Source organism: Cervus canadensis, chromosome 2, assembly GCF_019320065.1.
Source record: "Cervus canadensis isolate Bull #8, Minnesota chromosome 2, ASM1932006v1, whole genome shotgun sequence".
Classification (NCBI taxonomy): Eukaryota; Metazoa; Chordata; class Mammalia; order Artiodactyla; family Cervidae; genus Cervus; species Cervus canadensis.
The window spans coordinates 98167044-98186881 of record NC_057387.1 but is presented as its reverse complement, the minus strand read 5'-3'; the positions used below and the strand labels follow the sequence as shown (position 1 = coordinate 98186881).

At 50.3% G+C, this 19838-nt stretch overlaps 1 protein-coding gene across 1 annotated transcript; it reads right to left on the bottom strand.

The window, feature by feature from the left end:
• Positions 1 to 13638: 13638 nt before the first annotated feature.
• Positions 13639 to 19551, bottom strand: CLDN19 (claudin 19). Its single transcript, XM_043461667.1, has 7 exons — positions 19458 to 19551; positions 18702 to 18777; positions 18028 to 18457; positions 16642 to 16806; positions 16451 to 16535; positions 14458 to 14610; positions 13639 to 13774 (listed from the first exon to the last, which is right to left on the bottom strand). Exons 3-7 carry the CDS (start codon positions 18248 to 18250, stop codon positions 13726 to 13728), a joined length of 675 nt encoding a protein of 224 aa, XP_043317602.1. The 5' UTR covers positions 18251 to 18457; positions 18702 to 18777; positions 19458 to 19551; the 3' UTR covers positions 13639 to 13725.
• Between the last annotated feature and the right edge of the window lie 287 nt (positions 19552 to 19838).

Sequence of the window (19838 nt, the reverse complement as noted above, 5' to 3'; positions counted from 1 at the left end):
AGGTGGCAAGGAGCTGAGTGCCAAGTCAGTCAAATCAAGTTTGTTGTCTGTTTTGTTCTGTAAAGTCAAGTTAGGATGCTTTTCGTTTCTGTTGAAGCTTGTTCTGGATGGCCCAGGCAGTCAGGTAATACTTAAGGAATAGGTGATAGTGGTAACAAACCAGAAGAGCTTGTAGTGAAGAATGGATAATTTATTAGTAAAGAGCTAAAATTTATTTCATATAATAAGAGAGATAGTAGTATCAAGGAAATGTAGAACTAAGTAGCATTTTCCAAATATCTGGGAGGAAGCAAAACTATTGAAAGATGTTAAAGCAAATGATGTTGATCCATCTATTCAAATTCAGTTTCTTAAAAAATAGCATTTTTGGGTTTTAGAAAAGATGAGAGATTGGAGATTAGAGGAGAGAAAAAAAGATTGGAGAATAGGAAAATAAGTATACGAAGGAAGTAGAACTGCCAGCAGATGGAGGGTTGGGTTTCACTTGAGCTTGGCCAGCTGAATCCAACAGAAGGGAAAGAGTCAAGGTATTGAAAGCAAATGCAGAGGGCTTCCCTGGTGGCTCAGTGGTAAAGAATCTGCCTGCCAGTGCAGGAAGTGGGTTCGTCCCCTGGTCTGGGAGGATCCCACGTGCTGCAGGGAAACTGCAGCTAGGACGCTCACATGCTGAAATGACTGATGCCTGAACACTCCAGAGCCCGTGCTCTGTCACAGGATGAGCCACCGCAGTGAGGCGCCCGTGCACTCACCACAGCTAGAGAAAAGCTGACCCAGCACAGCCAAATAAAAAATTTTTTCAGGTGAATGCAAGGTTAAAAGCTGATGCTGTTGTCCACAGCATCCACTTCCCCCATCCCCAGATCTGGGAGGTGTATCCTTATTAGTGAAAGTCACCGAGAGCACATAGCTTGCTTTGGTGATTGGAATGAGTGTGAGTTGACGTGGTTCCAAAGTGATCTGGTAGAGTAAAAGTACTAGTTTAAGGAAGCTGTAAGAATGAGGTCCTGGCCTTAAACCGACAAGCTTGGAGACCTGGGGCACTGGTCGTGACAGTTCAGGTTATGATCCTGTGTGTGGAAGACGGTACTGGAGGTAAAGGGGTCAAAAATAGACCATGGTGTTCAAAAGGACCCTGAGTGTTGAAATTCCCTCAGGTCAGTTGATAGAAGTAGGTGTGGAGAAGGCCCTGGAGTGTCAGGGAATGCTGCTGGATAGTGAGCTTAGTTTGAAGGCATGGGCTTCAGGGAAGTCTGAATTTAAAAGTGGCAATGGTGTAATAGAATTAACCCACCATCGGGCACCACAGTACTCTGGGTTTAGAAAAAGAAAGCCACTACAGGAGGTTCAAAGAGAGTGTCCTCAGCACAAGTCTACTGAGAAAGAAGTAGGCTAAAAGAACATTCAGAAAAGCAGCTGGTGACTAAATCCACAGGGTCTGGCACAGTGGGGGGTTTGAGAAGCGATACTGAGTAGAGGAGAGCTAATAGAAATTAAGGTAGTGGCACTGAATGGGAATTGAGCACCTGGCAGAAGTAGACAGGCAAGTATAGTTCATGACAGGCTCATTTCTGAGGTTCTGTAGTGGCACTAAGCCTGGGAAGGCTGCTTTTTGCCTAGGGAAGGAGCATTTGTTAGGAATTCACCTCTCCCTGCTCTGAATGGCACCTCAGATACTGGAGAGCCTGCTTACATCCCTTCAGTCTGGCTGGCTGTCTTTAAAAGCTATAAATGATAAAAAGTCATCTTGCATAAATACCTATCCAGGTGATGTTTAGCACCTCTTACTGGCTTGGGGCAGCCAGCTGTACAGCCCTTCTGTCTGGGCTGAGAAGCTGGTAATAAGGGGTCTGAATGATGTTTGTATGTTTTTGGCGGGCTGTAGCTTGTGGGATCTTGGTTCCCTGAGCAGGGATCGGGCTTGAGCCCTCAGCAGTGAAAATGTAGAGTCCTAACCACTGGACTGCCAGGGAGTTCCACTGGATGATTTTTAAATAGGATAGTTACCACTTTAAGTTACTCTGGGACAGAAAAAGGGAACATTGTTGTAGAAGTCCAGATGAGATGAGACCATAGATAAGGCAGTAGGAAAAGGTCAAATTTGAGATGTTCTCAGAAATGGGGTGCCAGTTTGAGGGGACTAAGCTGAATGTGGAATGAGGAAGAGGGAAGAATCTGGCATGATTATAGAATGGTGATGAAGATAAGAGCTATTTGCTACAATGGGCTGCACAAAGGGGAGGGGTCCATTTGCAGTGTCTGGAGCATCCATAGGGAAGGTTTGGGGGGCTGACCGCCCGTCACGTGGCTGTTGAAAGCTGTGATTGTGGAGAATAGAGTGGAGGCCCAAAGATGTGAGGAATCCAGGAAGAGGAGCATCATGGAATCATGGAGAACCAAGAAGTGGTTCAGTGGGCATCAAAACCAAACAGTCCAAGAAGCGGGAGACTGAAAAGTGTCCCTTGGGCTCAGTGGCAAGGAGACGAAAGGTTGAGAGCAGGCTTGTGGAAATGTGATGGTGTCCCCAGACCCAGCAGCTGAGTGGCGACAAGGGCTGCTGCATGCTCAACCTTCCACTTCTCAGTAACAGTCCATCCTTACAGGTTCCAGCCAAAATCCTCAAGTTTATCCTGACTTCTCACTTTTTAGAACACTCCACATCCAGAGAGTCTGCAAATCCTGTTGATTCTGTCTTTGATATAGCCAGCATCTGACCACTTCTCACGACCGCTGTCCACATGGATTCAGGCCTCTTGTCAAGGTACAACAACTTGGATTGTTGTATCTGCAAGGTGAGCTCTCAGCTACCAAATTCCTGCCCCACCTGTCTCCAGCCAGTCCTCTTAAAAACTGGGTCAGACTCTGGGTCACTTCTCTGCTCAAAACTGTTCAGAAGCTTCAGTCTCACTTTTGAACAAAACCCTACAGGAGTCTTAACAATGTGTCCCACACCCACTTTTACTGCTTTCTCTCTGGTCTACACCAACCTCACATTTCTTTAACATGAATGTGCCAGCATATTCCAAATCAAGACTTCTACACTTTCCCTTCTTGACAGGAAGATTGTTTCCTCCAGGAACTAAATGCCTTTCTCCCTCTGTTATTTCAGGGAAAGATTAGGAAGGCTTTCCCTGACCACTCTGTTTAAAATAGCAGCCTGTCTATGCCCACATCTTCCAACCTCCCTGCCCTGCTTTTCTCCATAGTGTGTATCATCATAGGCTAATCAATAGTGCATATTCTCTTCACCAGAAAGTAAAGGGCAGATATTCTTGTTTGTGTTTTGTGTTTGCTTTTTCCCTGATACATCTGAAGATCTACAAGGGTACAGAGTGAAAGCTCAGTAACTGTTACTACGTTGGGAAGAAGTGGGATGGCGGAAGTGAGGCCCGCCGTTGGAAGGGCAAGATAAGTTAGTAATGTTAGACCGTATAATTTATGTGTTAGCCAAATAGATGCTCTTGAGAGTGACAGGGATTTGATTGCCAATTACACTGGGATGAAAAGACTGCCCGGGAGTTCTGGTCATTCCAGAGATAGCAAATTTGAAGGAAGGGTTTTTTAGTATGAGGAAACATGTTTATGTGGGGTTAGGGGAGAAGGGGCCAGACAAGAAGAGCTTTGTGATTCTGTGGTGCTACCAAATGTCTCACTTACCCTATGCATAAAATTCAGTTTTCATAGATCATTTTGAGACACCAGGATGGAAAAGTGATTTGCAGTCAGAAAACCTGAGTTCCAGTCCTGCCACAATGAAAGTAGAGGTAAATAGTACCTACTTCCCAAGTTTCTTGTGAAGATTAACTAAGAATACATTATGTTTTGTTGTTCAGCTGCTAGTGAAGTGAAGTCGCTCAGTTATGTCCAACTCTTTGCGACCCAATGGACTATAACCTTCCAGACTCCTCCATCCATGGGATTTTCCAGGCAAGAATGCTGGAGTGGGTTGCCGTTTCCTTTTCCAGGAGATCTTCCCCACCCAGGGATTGAACCCGGGTCTCCCACAGACCGTCTCTCAGACGCTTTATCATCTGAGCCACCAGGGAAGTCCTGTTCAGCTGCTAAGTCATGCCCTATTTGCAACCCCGTGGACTTTTAGCAGGCCAGGCTCCTCTGTCCTGCAGTACCTCCCAGGGTTTGGTCAAATTCATGTCCGTTGAGTCAGTGATGCTATCTAACCATCTCATCCTGTCCACCCCACCTTCTCTTTTTGCCTTCAGTCTTTGCCAGCATTAGGATCTTTTCCAGTGAGTTGGCTCTTGTTACCAGGTGGCCAAAGTATTGGAGCATCAGTTAGTGCTCAGTAAATGTAGTCTGTTGTTATAGTAATTTTAAGTATCAACTAGACAGGAGCTGAACACTGTAAACTGAAATTGTGGTGGCCATGAGAGTATGACTTGCACTGACCCAAGATGCTTTGCTGTGAAATCTGCCACCATGTTTGCCTTGAGACTGTGCTTTCTAAGTGCTACCGAGCCAATCAATGAGTAAGCTCAGCAGTTTCTAAAACAGTCCTGTTCCTGGAAGATGTTGAACTCCTCTGACAGCTCACTGACTTAGACTCCATGGCAGTCTATGGTTCTTCAACCCAGTATTCCTTCACTTAGGCTTGATGGCTCCCCCAGCCCCCTACCCATTTTTTAAAGGTGTTTCCATAGTAAAATTCTTGCATTTTAATCCTATTGTGGGGAGGGTGGGGGTCTACTGCTTGGAGAACCCAGACTAACATAAGCATCACAGAAAAGTAAGGAGGTGAGAAAGGATTCTGGGAAGATGACCGAGTGTGAAGCACCAGGAATCTGTCCTCGTAATCTCAACAAGTACACTGGTAGAATTGGTCTGATGTGACCCTGATGCTGGGAGGGATTGGGGGCAGGAGGAGAAGGGGATGACAGAAGATGAGATGGCTGGATGGCATCACCGATTCAATGGACATGAGTTTGAGTAAACTCCGGGAGTTGGTGATGGACAGGGAGGCCTGGTGTGCTGCAATTCATGGGTCACAGTGAGTTGGACACAACTGAGCAACTGAACTGAAACTATTTTGAAGGCTTGCAACATCCAAGGAAGACATACAGTAAACTGAGATTAATTGGGTATTTTGGCTCTTAATTCAGCAGTGACTACCCAGCTCAGCCCTAAGGCATGCAGTTGTTCCTGGAGCACCTTGCACATACCTTGCAGCAGCCAAAGAGCAATAAAGACCCTGTCCCCTAAATACTGGGATTGTGTTCTGATTGTAGTCAATCAGCTGTTTCTGATCAAGGAGGTGCAAACACAGAGATAGCAGTCATTGTTGTTCACCTACCCTCATTGTTGCAAGCCTATCCCCTTCAGCTGAAGGGACTTTCAGGGAATATAAAAAGCTGGTGCCTCCCCCCTCTTCATTTTAGTCTAAAGGACAATCAAAAGCACCCACATATGAGGGAGGGGGGAGTTAGTCACCGCACATACCAGGATGGTGGGGGTGGATGGGGGAGACAGCTCAGAAATGACCTGAAGATACCTTGAATATACACCTTAAGCTGATCCTTGGCACAGATACAGCCTAGAGTAAAAGAAAACAAAAATACAGCAAACCCTGGAGATGACAGAAATGTGATTTCTAGGATTATTATTAGTTTCAATGTCAAGTTTTTAATGACAACAATAACAAATCATAAGGCATACAAAGGAAAATATGGCTCAATCAAAGGAAAGAAAACCAACAGAAACTATCCCTGAGAAGGACCTGGTAGCAGATCTAGACAGCTTTTAGAACAAATGTTTGAAGATACAGGACTAAAGATGGAAAAACAGCGTATAAACAGAAGTGATGATAGTGGTAAAGAACCCACCTGCCAATGCTTAAGAGACATAGGTTCGACCTCTGGGTCAGGAAGATCCCCTGTAGAAGGAAATGGCAACCAAATCCAGTTTTACTGCCTGGAGAATCCCATGGACAGGAGCCTGACTATATTCTCTAATCGACCTCCACACCCCCACCCTAGTTGCTGGCAACTGAAATAAAGCAAAATTTCCACCAAAAAAAAAAAAACTAGGCAAAATATGTAATTTTTTTAAGCTTTTAAAGATTAAAATACAAACTACTAGGCTAGGTCCAGGAGAGGATGAAAGTGTAGAAAAGTAAGTGATTTTCAGGGCTTCCTTTTCCCTGGATATGTTTGAAAATCTAGAAGACACAACAGAGACTGGGTTCTTATCTGGAAGCTTAAGTTTGCTGACCTGGAGGAGGCAGTTGTAACTGCTAGAGGGCCCGCAAGCATGTGAACCCTTGTGTATTACCCCATGCTTTGAGTTGAGGACTTTGAATGGTTACCATGGTAGTAAATTAACCAACCCTCACATAGATTGCCACCTGACTTGGAGTCATATGGGGGCCCATATCTCAAGCCCTAGACTTCAATAAAGGTGATCCTGAAATGCTGGTTCCACTCCCCAACCCCAGGCACCCAGCTAAAGCAAGTAAAATATTATTTGTGGAAAATAATATAATCTGAGGCTTTGAATTATTTCTACAAATGTTTTACAAATGCCAAATCAAGCATATGTTCAAAGATTATTAGGTCTACAGGAGACAAGTCATCATGAACAAGAACTAGTAGAAGGTAGAAGCAGCAGACAGTGGAAAAAGACCCACAGGTAGCCCAGAGGCCAAAAATATTAGACGTAGAATGTAAAGCAACTGTGTTTACTGGATTAAGACATAGACACACACACAAAGAAGGACCACGAAGGCGCCAGAAGAGGACAGGCTTCCACAATCTAAAGACGGAGTGTTCAGAGAGAAACTAACTGCCTACACCTACACCTGCAAGAATGTGGGGAAATAAATTTCTATTGTCTAAGCCACCCAACATACATTATTCTGTTATAGGATCCCTGGCAAACTAATAAAGCAGGGAACCAGAAACTATAAATTGACAGCAGATTTTTTTAAATTAACCGGATGGGAATCTGAGACTATAAAAATACAATACACCAAAGAAATCAATAGACAGGTTCAGAAGCTAGTTAAAAACTGAAGATAAAAAGGGAATTCCCTGGTGGTCTAGGGATTAGGACTCCACGCTTTCACTTTTGAGGGCCTGGGTTCAGTCCTGGTCAGAGAATGAAAATCCCACAAGCCATGCAGTGCAGTCAAAAAATAAAAATAAATATTAACTGAGAGATAGATGAAGGAAATCATTTCTAATGAAATACAGAGAATAAACAATGGAAAACAGAGGAGAAAAGCTAAGAGGTAGAGAATATAGTAAGAAAATCAACCAGTCTGTAATTGTAGCCACAGAAGAAAGAAAAAAGGAGAAAATTGAAGAGATAATGACTAAGACTCAATCAGAAATGACTGGGGTGGGGAGAGGGAGAGACACCAGAAGAGTCAAGAGTCCCAAAGAGGTTAAAAAGAAATCCACATCTAAACACATCAAAAATTATACCACTTTTTTTTTAATGGCAAAAGAATATATTGCAAGTAGACAGGAAGAAGAAAAGGTTACTTTCAGAGGAGTGACATTTAAGCTGATATTTCTCAACAGAAACAATGGATGCCAGAAAATAGTAAAATGATAGTCTGAGAGTAGAAAAATATCTTCAGTGACCTGAAAGAAAATAATTGCCAACCTAGGATTCCATACATGGTAGGATATGAAGGTGAAAAAAAAAACAACAGACATTTAGAGATAATAACTAAGAATACTCACAAGCAGCAGATAGGCATTAACAAGCAGAAGATAATGATCCTATTTGAAATATTAGGAGATAAAAAAGGAATGAAAAGCTAAGTAAGAAGTAAGTCCTAAACCAAGGTTGCCTACCTCTGAGCTGGGGTTGAAGCAAAAGCTGCCTAACACTAGAGAAAAATAGGAAACTCCTTACTAAGATCCTGAATTGATACAAAACAGAAATCTGCTTCCTGATGGGAGGGCAGGAAACTCCCACCCAAGACCCACTGTCATCACAAGGCAGAGGTCAGATGCTCAGGTGCACAGGGCCGGTCTATGAGTAAGGCTGGGGCAGAACTGAGAAAACCTCTGCCACCAACATGAGCCTTGTGTCATAAAGCAAGCAATGGCAAGCTGTTTCTGGGGAAGGAACAAGAGCATGGAGAGACTGCCTTTGGTGCCAGCATGCAGGAAGTGTTGAATGCCAAAGCTCAGTAGCACTAAGAAAAACTCTGGATTCCAGGTCTCAAACTAAGCACAAGATATCCGCAGAAGTGAAGAACTGCTTAGATGTGCTCATCAAATGATGACACAGCAGAGGAAAACGTCTTGATCTTAAAGATATGTCCGTAGAAATTGTACAAACCAAAACATGGGGAAAACAGACCATTGAAGAGCTGTGACACAATATCCAGCATGTGACTGAAGTAGCTGCTGAACATAGGAAAAATGTAGCAGAAGAAACATTTGAAAAAATAATGGCTGCAAATTTTCCAAAGTCAATGAAAGTTAATACATCACACATCCAGGAAACTCAGAAAACATGAACCAAAGTGAATACAAAGGAAAAAATACATCCAGGCACATCATAGTCAGATTTAAGGAAACCAAAGACAGAGAAAATCTGACAAACAGCCAGAGAGAAACAAAGGAACTACAATATGAACTACAGCAGACTTTTGATTTTAAAACTATGTAAGCTAGAAAACACTAGCAAACACTAGCATGACATCTACAAAGTGCTGAAAAGGGTGAAGGAGTCAACCTAGAATTCTATACTCAGCAAAAACATCTTTCAAAAATGGAAGTGAAAGGTTCTGTTTTCATCATAGGTGAGTTCAAAGCTTCCATCTCTATCTTAGGAGTCATCTACATTTGTCTTGTTTCATTACTGGTGGTATTAACTCTTATCACTTGATTAAGATATGTCTGCTGTGCTCATCACTGCAAAATTAAGTATTTTGTACTTCTTAGTTAATAAATTACACGTATTGCCATTTTACTGTAAAGCTTTTTCTTTTTCCCCACTTATTTAATTATTCATATCTCTAGGAACTAGTGGATTCTTATTTTTATTCACAGTTAAAATCCATTACTGAAAAATAAAATAAAATCCATTGCTGTCACTATGAATTTTGATGATCAAACTGTTCCAGATAAAATCAGAGGGAACCCTTTAATCTGGTTTCTGAATCCTTTAGACACATCTCCATCATTCCTTGAGCACATTCTTACTTTCTGGAACAAGACGCTCCAAGATTATTTTGTACTTTCCTTGAATCTCCCTGGGGTTCTGCATGGTATTCAGAAATCAAGATATGAGCTTGCCCTTGGGGGTCATTGCTTCTTGGCCTGTCTAGGGGATGTACAGTCAGCCCTCAGTACTCATGGGGGATTGGTTCCAGAACCACACCTGTCCACCCCCTCCCCTGCCAACCACAACCATACCAAAATCCCTGAATGCTCAAGTCCTTTATATAAAATACTGTAGTACAGTGGGCTCTCTATATCTCCAGTTCCATGGCCGTGGTTACAGAAGGCTCTGTGTATGTATATTATACACATGTACATATACAACTGTATTTCTACATTTATCTACATATATTAAAAGCTGTACGGTCATCCGCATACCTCCAATTCCAATCCAACACCTCAAGATTTATTCTAGTCTTCCCCCTTTCCAACTCTGTAAATCCATTCTCTGACAGTGAGAAGATGCTTCAATTACCTCCAGTGTAGATACTTATTTGGGCTTCCCAGGTGATTGGTAAAAAATCCTCCTGCAATGCAGAGGATGAGGGTTTGGTCCCTGGGTCAGGAAGGTCCCCTGGAGAAGGAAACGACAACCCACTCCAGCATTCTTGCCTGGGAAATCCCATGGACAGAGGAGCCTGGAGGGCTACAGGCCATGGGGTCACAAGTCAGATATGAATGAGCGACTAAACAACGACAAATTTACTTATTTGTTCAATCCCCTTATATGTAACCAATCTCCAAACCCAGCAACCAAGGACTCCAGCTTTGTGGCAACCACATGGGCCACCAACACAGAGAGGGAGAGACAGTGGTTCAGGTTTTGACTCCGTGACTCCATAGCATTGAGTCAGTCCTCTGATGCTCAAAAAAAGAATTGGTAAAATTGGTAAAAAAGAGAATTGTTTACCCTTTCCTCAACATTTTTTTTCTTTTTAAAAAAGTTTTACTGAAGTACAGTACCCTGGAGAAGGAACTAATAATACCCACTCCAATATTCTGGCCAGGAGAATTCCATGGACTGTATAGTCAATGGGGCCACAAAGAGTCGGACACGACTGAGCAACTTCACTTACTCACAGTTGATTTACAACATAATGTTAATTTCTGCTGTTCAGCAGAGTGATTGTTTCCTCCACATTTCTTGTTGGTTTTTTTTTTTCTTTTTTTTTTTTCTTGTTGTTTTTAACAAGACTATATAGTATCCAGAATAAAATTGCCTACAATATTCTCATAAATTGAACTAAGTATTAGTTTTACGTGCTCTCTGAGGAGAGATGGTCAGGAAGCACTAATGGGTGTTGTCCATTCTTCATGTCCAATTTTGCCTGGATCAGGTTTAGTTGTGTTCCTGACAATCTTTCCACCTCTAGACAAAATCTTAAATTGAACCACTTTCATTATATCCAGTTAGTCAATGGTAGCTCAGTTGAAATTCTCATCCAGAAAAGGAGAAGCAACACACAGCTCTCACTAGCCTACACCTGCCTTTCTGAAATGCTCCAGAATCACCCAGAGATCTCCTGAAAATGCTGAATCTGTTTCCCCTAGTGTGGAGTGGAGCCTGAAATTCTGCACTTCTAACAAGGTTTGGGGTGATGTGATGCTTGTGGCTGGAAGACTCTGCTTTGAGTGACAAGAGTCTTCATCACCTTTATTCGAATGGGAAGTATATAAAATTACAAACCAGCAAAACTTAAATGTATTTTTAACATTTTGATTTTTTTTTCATTTTTAAACACACAGAGAAAAACAGAGTGAACCCCTAAGTATCACTGGCATTTACCAATCTTATTTAAAAAATTTTCCCTGCCCCTGACTTTTCTATTCCTAGAGTATTTTTAAAGAAAATCCAGCCATTACATTGTTTCAGTGTGCATGTCTGACAGACAAGGCTTAAAAATGATAACCAGTGTCATTATCACATAAGATGAATAATACATATGACACAAAATTAACCATAATTCCTTGACATCATCTAATACTCAGTTCTATCTATACTCTCAGATGCAGGCAATAGATGAGTGTCTGGTCAGATACTCCAGCACCTGGTTCACACCCCTCAGCTGAACATCTGTTACCTTGGTACTCTGGCTTTCCTTCGAGGCTGAGGGCACAGGTATATCCCTCCCCAAACCATCTTTTATGGCCTGCCAATTTCATTCTTAGCTTCTCTGATGGCTGAGATGGTCAAGAACCTGCCTGCCATGCAGGAGACCTGGGTTTGATCCCTGCCTCAGGAAGATCCCCTGGAGAAGAGAATGGCAACCCACTCCAGTAATTCTTGACTGGAGAATTCCATGGATAGAAGAGCCTGGATGGCTTCAGTCCATGGGGTTGCAAAGAGTTGGACACAACCGAGCAACTAACACTTAATTTCATCCTTGAAAGAACTCTGCTAGTAAAATAATAACAGCACAACCTACCTGGGTCTCCTCTCAGTCCTCTAGCCTTGCGGCTGGGATAGGAAACAGGGGGCCTGGACAGTTGACCCTGTCACAGGTTGGCAGACAAGGTGACCATGATGTAAACATTTGAAAGAGAAGAGGCCTGGGGGGATTAGGCTTCCCAAACTCTTCTAGCTGCAAACTCTGAGTTCTTCCCAGGCATCCTCCCATTGCCAGGAACCATTGGGTTGTGAGCGGTCACCTGACTCTCCACCTGTCCAATCTTCGGCTATGGGCACAAAAGGCGTCCCTTCACAAAGGATCACACCGAAGTTTGCTCCCGCCCAGCTGTGGGGCCACCCGCTGGCCTGGCGCTTGTCCCCCGCACAGCCCAGCCCTGAAGCAGCCAGCACACACTGTCCCAACATTTGCCTACCAAGCCCTAAGCATCTGGTGGTCCCTGAACATGGCTGTGTGTGACAGAAGTCAAACTCAAAACTGTTTCAGCGGAAAGGGGTTTATTTATTTACTGGGAGGGTGTGGTGGCCTCACGGAATGGCCTGGTCTCGGGAAAGGCAGAGGAAGAGGGGCTTCCTTTCGTCTTTCTCGCCTCTTGTTTTACCTGCCTTTCGAGACTGCCTCAGAGGGGCAAGAAATGTGGCTGCCACAGCCCCGAGCTTCAGGCCTCACAGAAGTGCCCTCATGTGCTGACCTCTGGTGCCCAGGTCCACCACGTGGCCACCTCAAGACCATTAGGTTGGGATGCCTGGAGGCGGCAGAGAGGGCTGGACATCAGCTCCCCAGGTGACTTGAATGAGCGAGCAGAGCCAAGAACCCCTACGTTACAATGTCAGGCACCCAGAGAGGCTCTTCCGTAGCTCTCGTTCACCTCTCACCTCGTTCGAGATGCAGGGCTCTGGTGAACCCATTTAGGCGCAGCCACCTACCCCTTCTAGCCCCTCAGGTGCCCCTATGTATGCGCAGCTGCCGCCAGGCCAGGCTGCCCGTGGATGATCCCACGGCAGCTCTGCCGTCTGCTTCTCCCCTCCCTTCTCCTGGAGCCGGACGGTCATCTCGTCTGACTTCACCTCTCAGAGGCACGTCAGGGGGAGACGGTTGAGCTGCGTCCTTGGGATCTGTGACTGGGTAGGAGATGTCACTGGACGGGTGGTGGAGGAAGCCAGAAGAGAACTGGCTGAGGAGGGCAGGGGAAGGAAAGGGACAGTTCTTTCCAAGAGCTGTGGTCAGCTCCTTCTGGTTGGGAGAGACAGAGGGCAGAGGCCAGAGAGAGGCCCAGGGTCCCGGGAGGATGTCTCAGGTGGGCAACACCTGAGTATGACAGCAGGGGCTCGTCTGGGTTAATTTTCCCTATATTCCTTTGAGGACTCTCGCTTCTATTGGAAAAGGAAATGGCAACCCACTCCCGTATTCTTGCCTGAAAAATCCTATGGACGGCCTGCAGTCCAAAGGGTAGCAAAGAGTGGGACACGACTGAGCGACTAAGCCCGCGCACACACTTGCTTCTGTATGAAGGAGGTGATAACTGTACTTCAAGACCTAAAGTCCTTCCAGCTCTGCCCACAGCCCTGTGTGAGGTGAGAGCTCCAGCCGCTGACTCAGGCAGCCTCAGGCTGCCCCTCCCTACTCTGGTTCCAGGGCAGAAACAGTGGGGTCTCAGCAGACTGGAGACAAGAGGGGTGGGTATGGGAGAGGACGCAGCACTGGGCTGGGAGCAGAGCTTCCGACACTCCTGCAATGCCCTAACGTCCTTCCCTCAGGCACTTCTCCAGGCAGCCAACTCCTCCTTCGTGTCCTGTCACCCGGCTCTGGCCCCAGCACCAAGTGAGAGGGTCTCCCTGGGATCACCCCCTTTCCCAGGAGGGCTCCAGGACAGCCAGAGCAGCAGGGCTGCGTCTCTGACCAAGGAGGTGCTGGTGCCAACCTAAGGACGGTCAGGGAGGATCCTGACCAGCTTGGATGTGCTGTGTAACCCTTACTGGACCTGTCTCCCCATCTTTGTGCCCAGAGACGGATCAAATGACACCACACTCAAGAGCTGGATGTTCACTTTTCTTTCCAAAAAATATCAAGCACATAGTCTAGGTGTGGCAAGGCGGGGCAGAGCCAGGCTGGGGACCTGGACATTACACACCCAGGGGGCCCTTGGTGGAGGCGGACAATTTAACAACTGGTCTGAAAGTCAAAAGAGAGGAGAGCTAATTAGTGGGGTGAACAGAGGGCAGTGGGGCTGGGGCAGAGGGGCTGTGGGATTCAGGCCCAGACTCAGGGACTGGCAAGTGGAATTCACAGCAGCCCTGCAGCAGGAGCTCATTTCTGGGGCAGGAGTGACATGGCCTGGCTCAGCCATCTGTGTGTGTCCACGCAGCTCCAGGCATACTGCAAGACCTGAATTCAGAGGCAGCAGGGCCACGCCTCCTGGTCTCTCTGAACCCACTTCCTTGTGTGTAATCCGGGACAAGTGTCATCTTGGCCTTCCTTCCTGGGGTTGTGAGAAGCCCCGTGGGGCAGAGGGACAATGGGCTCTGGCCACCCCCAGGGCGTCTTTATTGCTGCGTCCTCCAGGCCCAGCATAGAGAGTAAATAAGTGGCCAGGAAAGGAACTGCAGCTGGCTGGGGTGTGGACAGGTCCCTGCCTGTACCCGGCCCTGGCCCTGGCCCCAGCGGCGCAGGAGGGCTGGGGCCGGCCTCCCGCCTCTCTCTGAATGTCCGGGTCTGAGTCTCAGGACGCAGACTGGGTGCCTAGGTTGGGGACAAGCTGCTCAGAGCCCTAGCCGACCTGGGGGACCCCCTGAGCCCTCCTGGCCCCACCCGGGGTGCTGCACGGGCCAGCAGATGCTGGGCAAGCTCAGACGTACTCTCGGGCAGCCGCGGAGGGACCCGGCCGGTAGGGCTGCGGGCTGTTGTTGGCTCGTTCGGGCTCCGGACACGTGCAGCAGAGGAAGGAGCCGCCCAGCAGGGCCAGGCCGGCGGCCGCCCAGCCCACGAACAGGGCTGGGCCGAACTCGTACCTGCGAGGGGTGGAGGACACCATCAGGTGTGACTGTGCCGACCCTGCCCCTCCCCGACCTCCCCCGGGGGGCTCCCAGCCTCTGCCTGGCAGAGCAGAGGGTGGGCAGGGCGTGGGGAGCGGAGGCTGGGGCCTCACAAGCCTCCTCGGGCTCTCTGGGGAAGCTGGGATGAATGAACGCACATCTGGGGAAGTTGGGATGAACACACACCCTTTCTTCAGCCCCTGCCCCAGCACATCAGCACCACCAGCTCAGAGCGACCCAGGTCCAAGCTGGTCTGCTCCGTGTAACCTCGGGCCCCTTTCCTCCTCTGGCCAGTGCAAGGGGGTGTGGGGGGGGGGGGTACCCGCCAGGCCGCCAGGGACGGGAGGAACGGGGCAGTCCAGCCACCTCTCTTGGTCATGGTCTGGCCCACGGAACTCGTCACTGGGCTCTCACCGCCCTCTGAAGAAGGCCAGACTCCTCCGCCTGCTCCACCTAGCACTCCCGCCTCTCCACCCCTAGGCGGGGCGGGGCAGCCCGGCTTCCCCTCTGCAGCGCCCAGGTCTCCCCACCTTAGGGCCCGAGGCGCCCCCTGCTGGAGCGTCCCGCTACCTGCGTCCCCTCCGCCTCTAGGACCAGGGCAGATGCCACCTCCTCCGGCAGCTTTCCCTGACTCCTCTTTGCTCGCCACCTGGCATTGACTCTCACATGGTGGCTGATCATTTCTTGCTGGTCTGGCTCCCCGGGGAGCACCTTGAGGGCACACAGTACCAGATTCGTTCATGTCCCCAGGACCCAGCACAGGGCCTGCAATTCGGGCAACCTTGAGGAGTGCTGAAGGGGCAGGGTGAGTGCCAGCCTGGCATCTCTGAGCTGTGCTACCTCTTGCTGGGCAGGTTTTCGTGGTTACAGCTGCCAGCCTCGGGGAATGAACCTCACTACTGAAATCTTTTCCTCCCCTCTCCATATTGCTGCCTCCTCCAGGGAACCTTCCAGGCTGCAACCACCCAGCCATCTCTCCTCATCCTCCCTCCACCCCAGGCCTCAAGGTCTGTTGGGATAACTGGGGTTGAGACTGTCCCATTCTCTGCTCCTGGCAGAGCTGAGAGGTAAGGGGAAGGGTCAGTCCCTTCACAGAGCCCCTTATTTGGCCCCCACACCTTGACCTTACAAGTCTTGACCATTTTAGCCTCCAAATATCTCTGCCACTCAGCCCCAAGCCCTCTGCTCCAGACCTCTACAACAGAACGTTACTGGCCTTGCCCACTTCCCATCATTCTCACACCACAGCCAGAGGGATTGTCCTGCCTTCCACCTGAAGATGGGGAAAAGAAAGCTTCCTATGGCTGCAAGGGCCTCTGCTATCTGCCCTTAAGACTTTTCCAACCTCATCTCTTTGGCTCCAAGTCCCTGTGCCTCCTACAGAAATAACAACCCCCCCCCCAAAACAAACAAACAAACAAACAAAAAGAAATAACAACCCAGTAAGATGGTGCCCTTACTTGCACCATCTCATAGAACCCTCACAATCACACTGAGCTGCATCCCTGGTCCTAGCTGCATGTTCCAGGGCAGGAAACCAGGCACAGAAAGATTAAGGAATTGCCAGTCACACAGCCAGCCTGTGTGGAGCTGTGATTTAAATCCAGAGCCAGGGCATTACCCCTTGGGGTGGCTTCCATCAGCTTCCCGCCCTGTTGGAGGGCCCAGCCACCCACGCCAAAGAACTTCTCAGCAACAGCCCCTGGGGCCTGTCCCTAGTTTCCCCGCCAGGTGCCCTGCGGGACGAAGGCCAGTGGCCTCAGAGAAGGTGGAGCGGGAGGCCCAGCCATGGCTCAAGCCATGCCCCGGCACTCACCTGGCATTGACAGGTGTGCTGGGGTTGAAGAACTCCTGGGTCACCAGGGTGGCATACCACGAGACGGCTGTCAAAGTGCAGAGGCCTAAGGACAGGGGAGGGAGGTCTCAGCTCTCTCCGGCCCCCAGATGGCCACCCAGCATGGGGCTGCTGGCTATGGTCAAGATGGGGGGGAGGAGCTGGGCACTTACCCGCCAGGAGGAAGAGGGCACCCCCAGCGATGGCGACACGGCCCTTGGCGATGGGGTTGCTGTCTCCGACCCGAGTGCACTTCATACCGACAACACTGAGGACCATGGCCACGAAGCCCAGGAGCACAGCCACCACCATCAGGGCTCGCGCCGACTGGATGTGACCTGAGTGGAGTGGGAGGGACTGAGCCGGAGCCCAAGATGGGGGGCCTGGAGCTGAAGCTGAAGGTGCTACTTGCTGTAGGTGAGAGGGGATGGGGAGGGTGGGAGAGCAGGGTGTGGAGCTGAGCCACACCCTCGCTTGCGGGTTCTTTTGGATAGTGTGTGGTGACGGGGGGCATGAGTTCTCCCATCTGCTGCTTTCTGGCCAGGTGACTCCCTTTGGGGCCTGGCATAGGCCTTGCAGGCAGTGGGGTTGGGAGGCAGCTTCTCCTGGGGCCTCTCAGATCCGGCGGAAGGAGGAGCTGAGGGATCTGACGCTGGTCAGCTTTCCCTCTGCCCCTTGAGTCACCCATGGCAGCTGGATGCCTGCTGCTGGGGCCAGTCCTGGGTCCAGGGGCAGCTCAGGGCATCTGGGTCCCTGATGGAGGCCAGATGACCTGTCTGGTCTGCAGTGGCGGGGGCCATGTGACAGCAGCCTGGCTCAGGCCTGTGGGGCCCTGGGCAGAGGGCGGTGAGTGGGCTCCCAGCCAGGGTAGAGCTAAAGTGATGTCTGTTTATGAGCCAACCTGTCAGGCTCAGCCCCACACCTCAGGAGGAGGACTACCTGCCTACTCAAGTGCCTGTGTGTGGACGTGCATATGTGTTAGTCGTGTCCAACTCTTCGAGACCCCGTGGACTGCAGCATGCCAGGCTTCCCTGTCCCTCACCATCTCCTGGAGTCTGCTCAAGTTCACATCTATTGAATCAGCGTGTGTGTGTGTGTGTGTGTGTGTGTGTGTGTAGGTGCACCCAAGGGCCCACATACTTGTCTACGTGGCAGGACTGTCACGTAGATATGTGCACACAGTATGTCTGCAGAGGGTGTGGGGAGAAACAGAGGGAAGGGTCTTGACTGAGCCCCTCTGTTGATGACCGCTGGCAGTCATCTCTCTGATCCTCCCAGAGTCCTGCGAGAGTCCTAGTCCTCTCCTTTCCAGATGAGGACATAGAGGGTCAGTGACTCCTTCAAGGTTACAGTGGCAGAGCTGGCATGTGGACCCACAGTTGCCAGAACCTAGAGCCCCTGTTCCCGGTCAGGGGACAGGTTGACCTGGTTCTTCACGAGTGCACGGGGGCAGGGGCTGGCGAGTGCAGCCCAGGGCAGATGGCAGACTGTGGGAAAGCCTGCTCTGGGCCCCTCACCCCCACTTCCCGCCTCCCCATCCCAGCGGGCATGAGGCCTACCTTCCAGGGCGAGCAGCGAGTCATAAAGCTTGCACTGCACCTGACCGGTGCTCTGGGAGGCGCAGGACATCCAGAGTCCTTCGTAGAGGCCCACGGCGGTGATGATGGCGTCGCCCGCGTAGGAGGACTGCTTCCACTGCGGCAGGGCTGTGCTGGCGATGATGCCCACCCAGCCACCCATAGCCAGGAAGTAGCCCAGGAGCTGAAGGCCGGAGTTGGCCATGGCCAAGGGAGGGGACTGGGGGTTCCAGGGCTCAGGGCTGGGCCAGGATCCCTGGGGGGGCCGAGGTCATGGCCAGGTGACAGGAGCAGCTGGGTGGGGGGTGGGGTGCAGCAAGTGGTCAGAGGCTGAGGAGGAGAGGCGGCAGCCCTGCAGTGGCAGCAGCAAAGGCAGCGGCTCCAGGCTCTAGAATGCAGGGGGAGGCCCAGGCTGGAAAGGCCAGGGGCCCGCCCACAGTAGCCGCCTAAGCCAGGGCAAGGTCCCCAGTAAAGCTCCTCCTGCCCAGCCCCCTGGGGGTGGGGGGTGGGGTGGGGCGTGGCCAAGGTGGGTTCCCCTCCCCAGGGATAGAGAAAGGAGGGGCTGGGAGGAGTGACCTGGGCTGGCTCTCAGGGCCTTTCCCCTAGGGGAACCCCTTTAGAAGCTGATACAAGTGCCCTAAAATTCTAATTCCTACCCCAAGCATCAGCCCTGAGATGATGGACGTTGCCACCGCACAGTTGATCTGAGCCTTGGGGTTTTCTGTCCCCTGCCTGTAGGACGGAAAGAGAATGGGATTCCAATGTGCAGGAGGTAAGACTAGGGTTAGACATCAAGGAGAACCTTTTGGAGCGGGTTCTGAGGTCAGCTATGGAGAGACTGGGCTGGGGAGGGGGTGTTGGGGAGAGAGGTCCTGGGTCCCTGGGGCCATGTGTATCAAAACAGGGGAGGGCCAGACTCCCTCAAACAGGAGTCTGTTTGAGATCTGAGGTGGGGGGCAGAAGAGGGACCCCATGAAGGCTGGGACAGAGCTGGCCGCCAGCCAGCCAGGAGCCTGGCAGGGAGGTGGGAGATATCACCAATCTTTGGCATCAGCCTGAAGGAGGGCAGACTGCTCAGGCTGCTAATCCCTCTGCTGGCTAGCTTAACACTCCTGCTGGGGCCTGAGGCACCAGGCCCTGGCCCCCAGCTCCAGAACAGCCTGGGGGGGAGCAGTGGCCTCTGCACATTCCTGGGGTTCAGGTTGCCCCCTCCTAGCGCCCACCCCCTCCTCTCACCAGTCCCAGCTGAGCCCTCTGGAGCAAGGGAATGTTTAACTCTCGTCGACCTCATTAGCAATCCCCTCACGTTCAGTTCGGCTCGCCAGGCGTGGGTGCCGGGGAATGTCAAAATCCTGTTCCCGCTCCCGCCAGCCCCCGCCAGCCCCCGCTCCCGCCCCCGCACCCCCTCCTACCCCAGCGTCCCACTCGCCTTTCCCCATGCTGCGCTGGGGGAAGGCAGGGTCCTGCCGCAGACCCTGGGCTCCAGGCACCCTCCACCCAGAACCCCTCCGCGGGGGCAGCCCCGCCCGCTCCCTCGCATTCTTCACGTGGCTATGCAAACGAGAGGGTGCCAGGCGCTGCAGACAATGCCGCCCTGTGCGCCCGCTCGGGCGTGGGCGCTGGTATGGCCCGCGGCCCCGCGGCTGCCAGCTGGGGGAGGGGCCTGCACTCAAGGGGGCGGTGGGCGCTGCTGGCCCTGTGGTTCCCGATACTGTTCCCCCCCACCCCGTCACCGCCCACCGCGGTCCTCGGAGCTGGAAAGTCCAGAGCCACGTGGATCTGGCTGTCCTGGG

Excerpts from the sequence above, each read along its gene's own strand:
- CLDN19 (XM_043461667.1), bottom strand. The coding sequence starts at position 18,250 with ATGGCCAACTCCGGCCTTCAGCTCCTGGGCTACTTCCTGGCTATGGGT. Across the intron at positions 16,807-18,027 it reads CTCGCTGCTCGCCCTGGAAG|GTCACATCCAGTCGGCGCGA; the intron begins GTAGGCCTCATG and ends CACTCCACTCAG. Across the intron at positions 14,611-16,450 it reads AGCACACCTGTCAATGCCAG|GTACGAGTTCGGCCCAGCCC; the intron begins GTGAGTGCCGGG and ends CACCCCTCGCAG.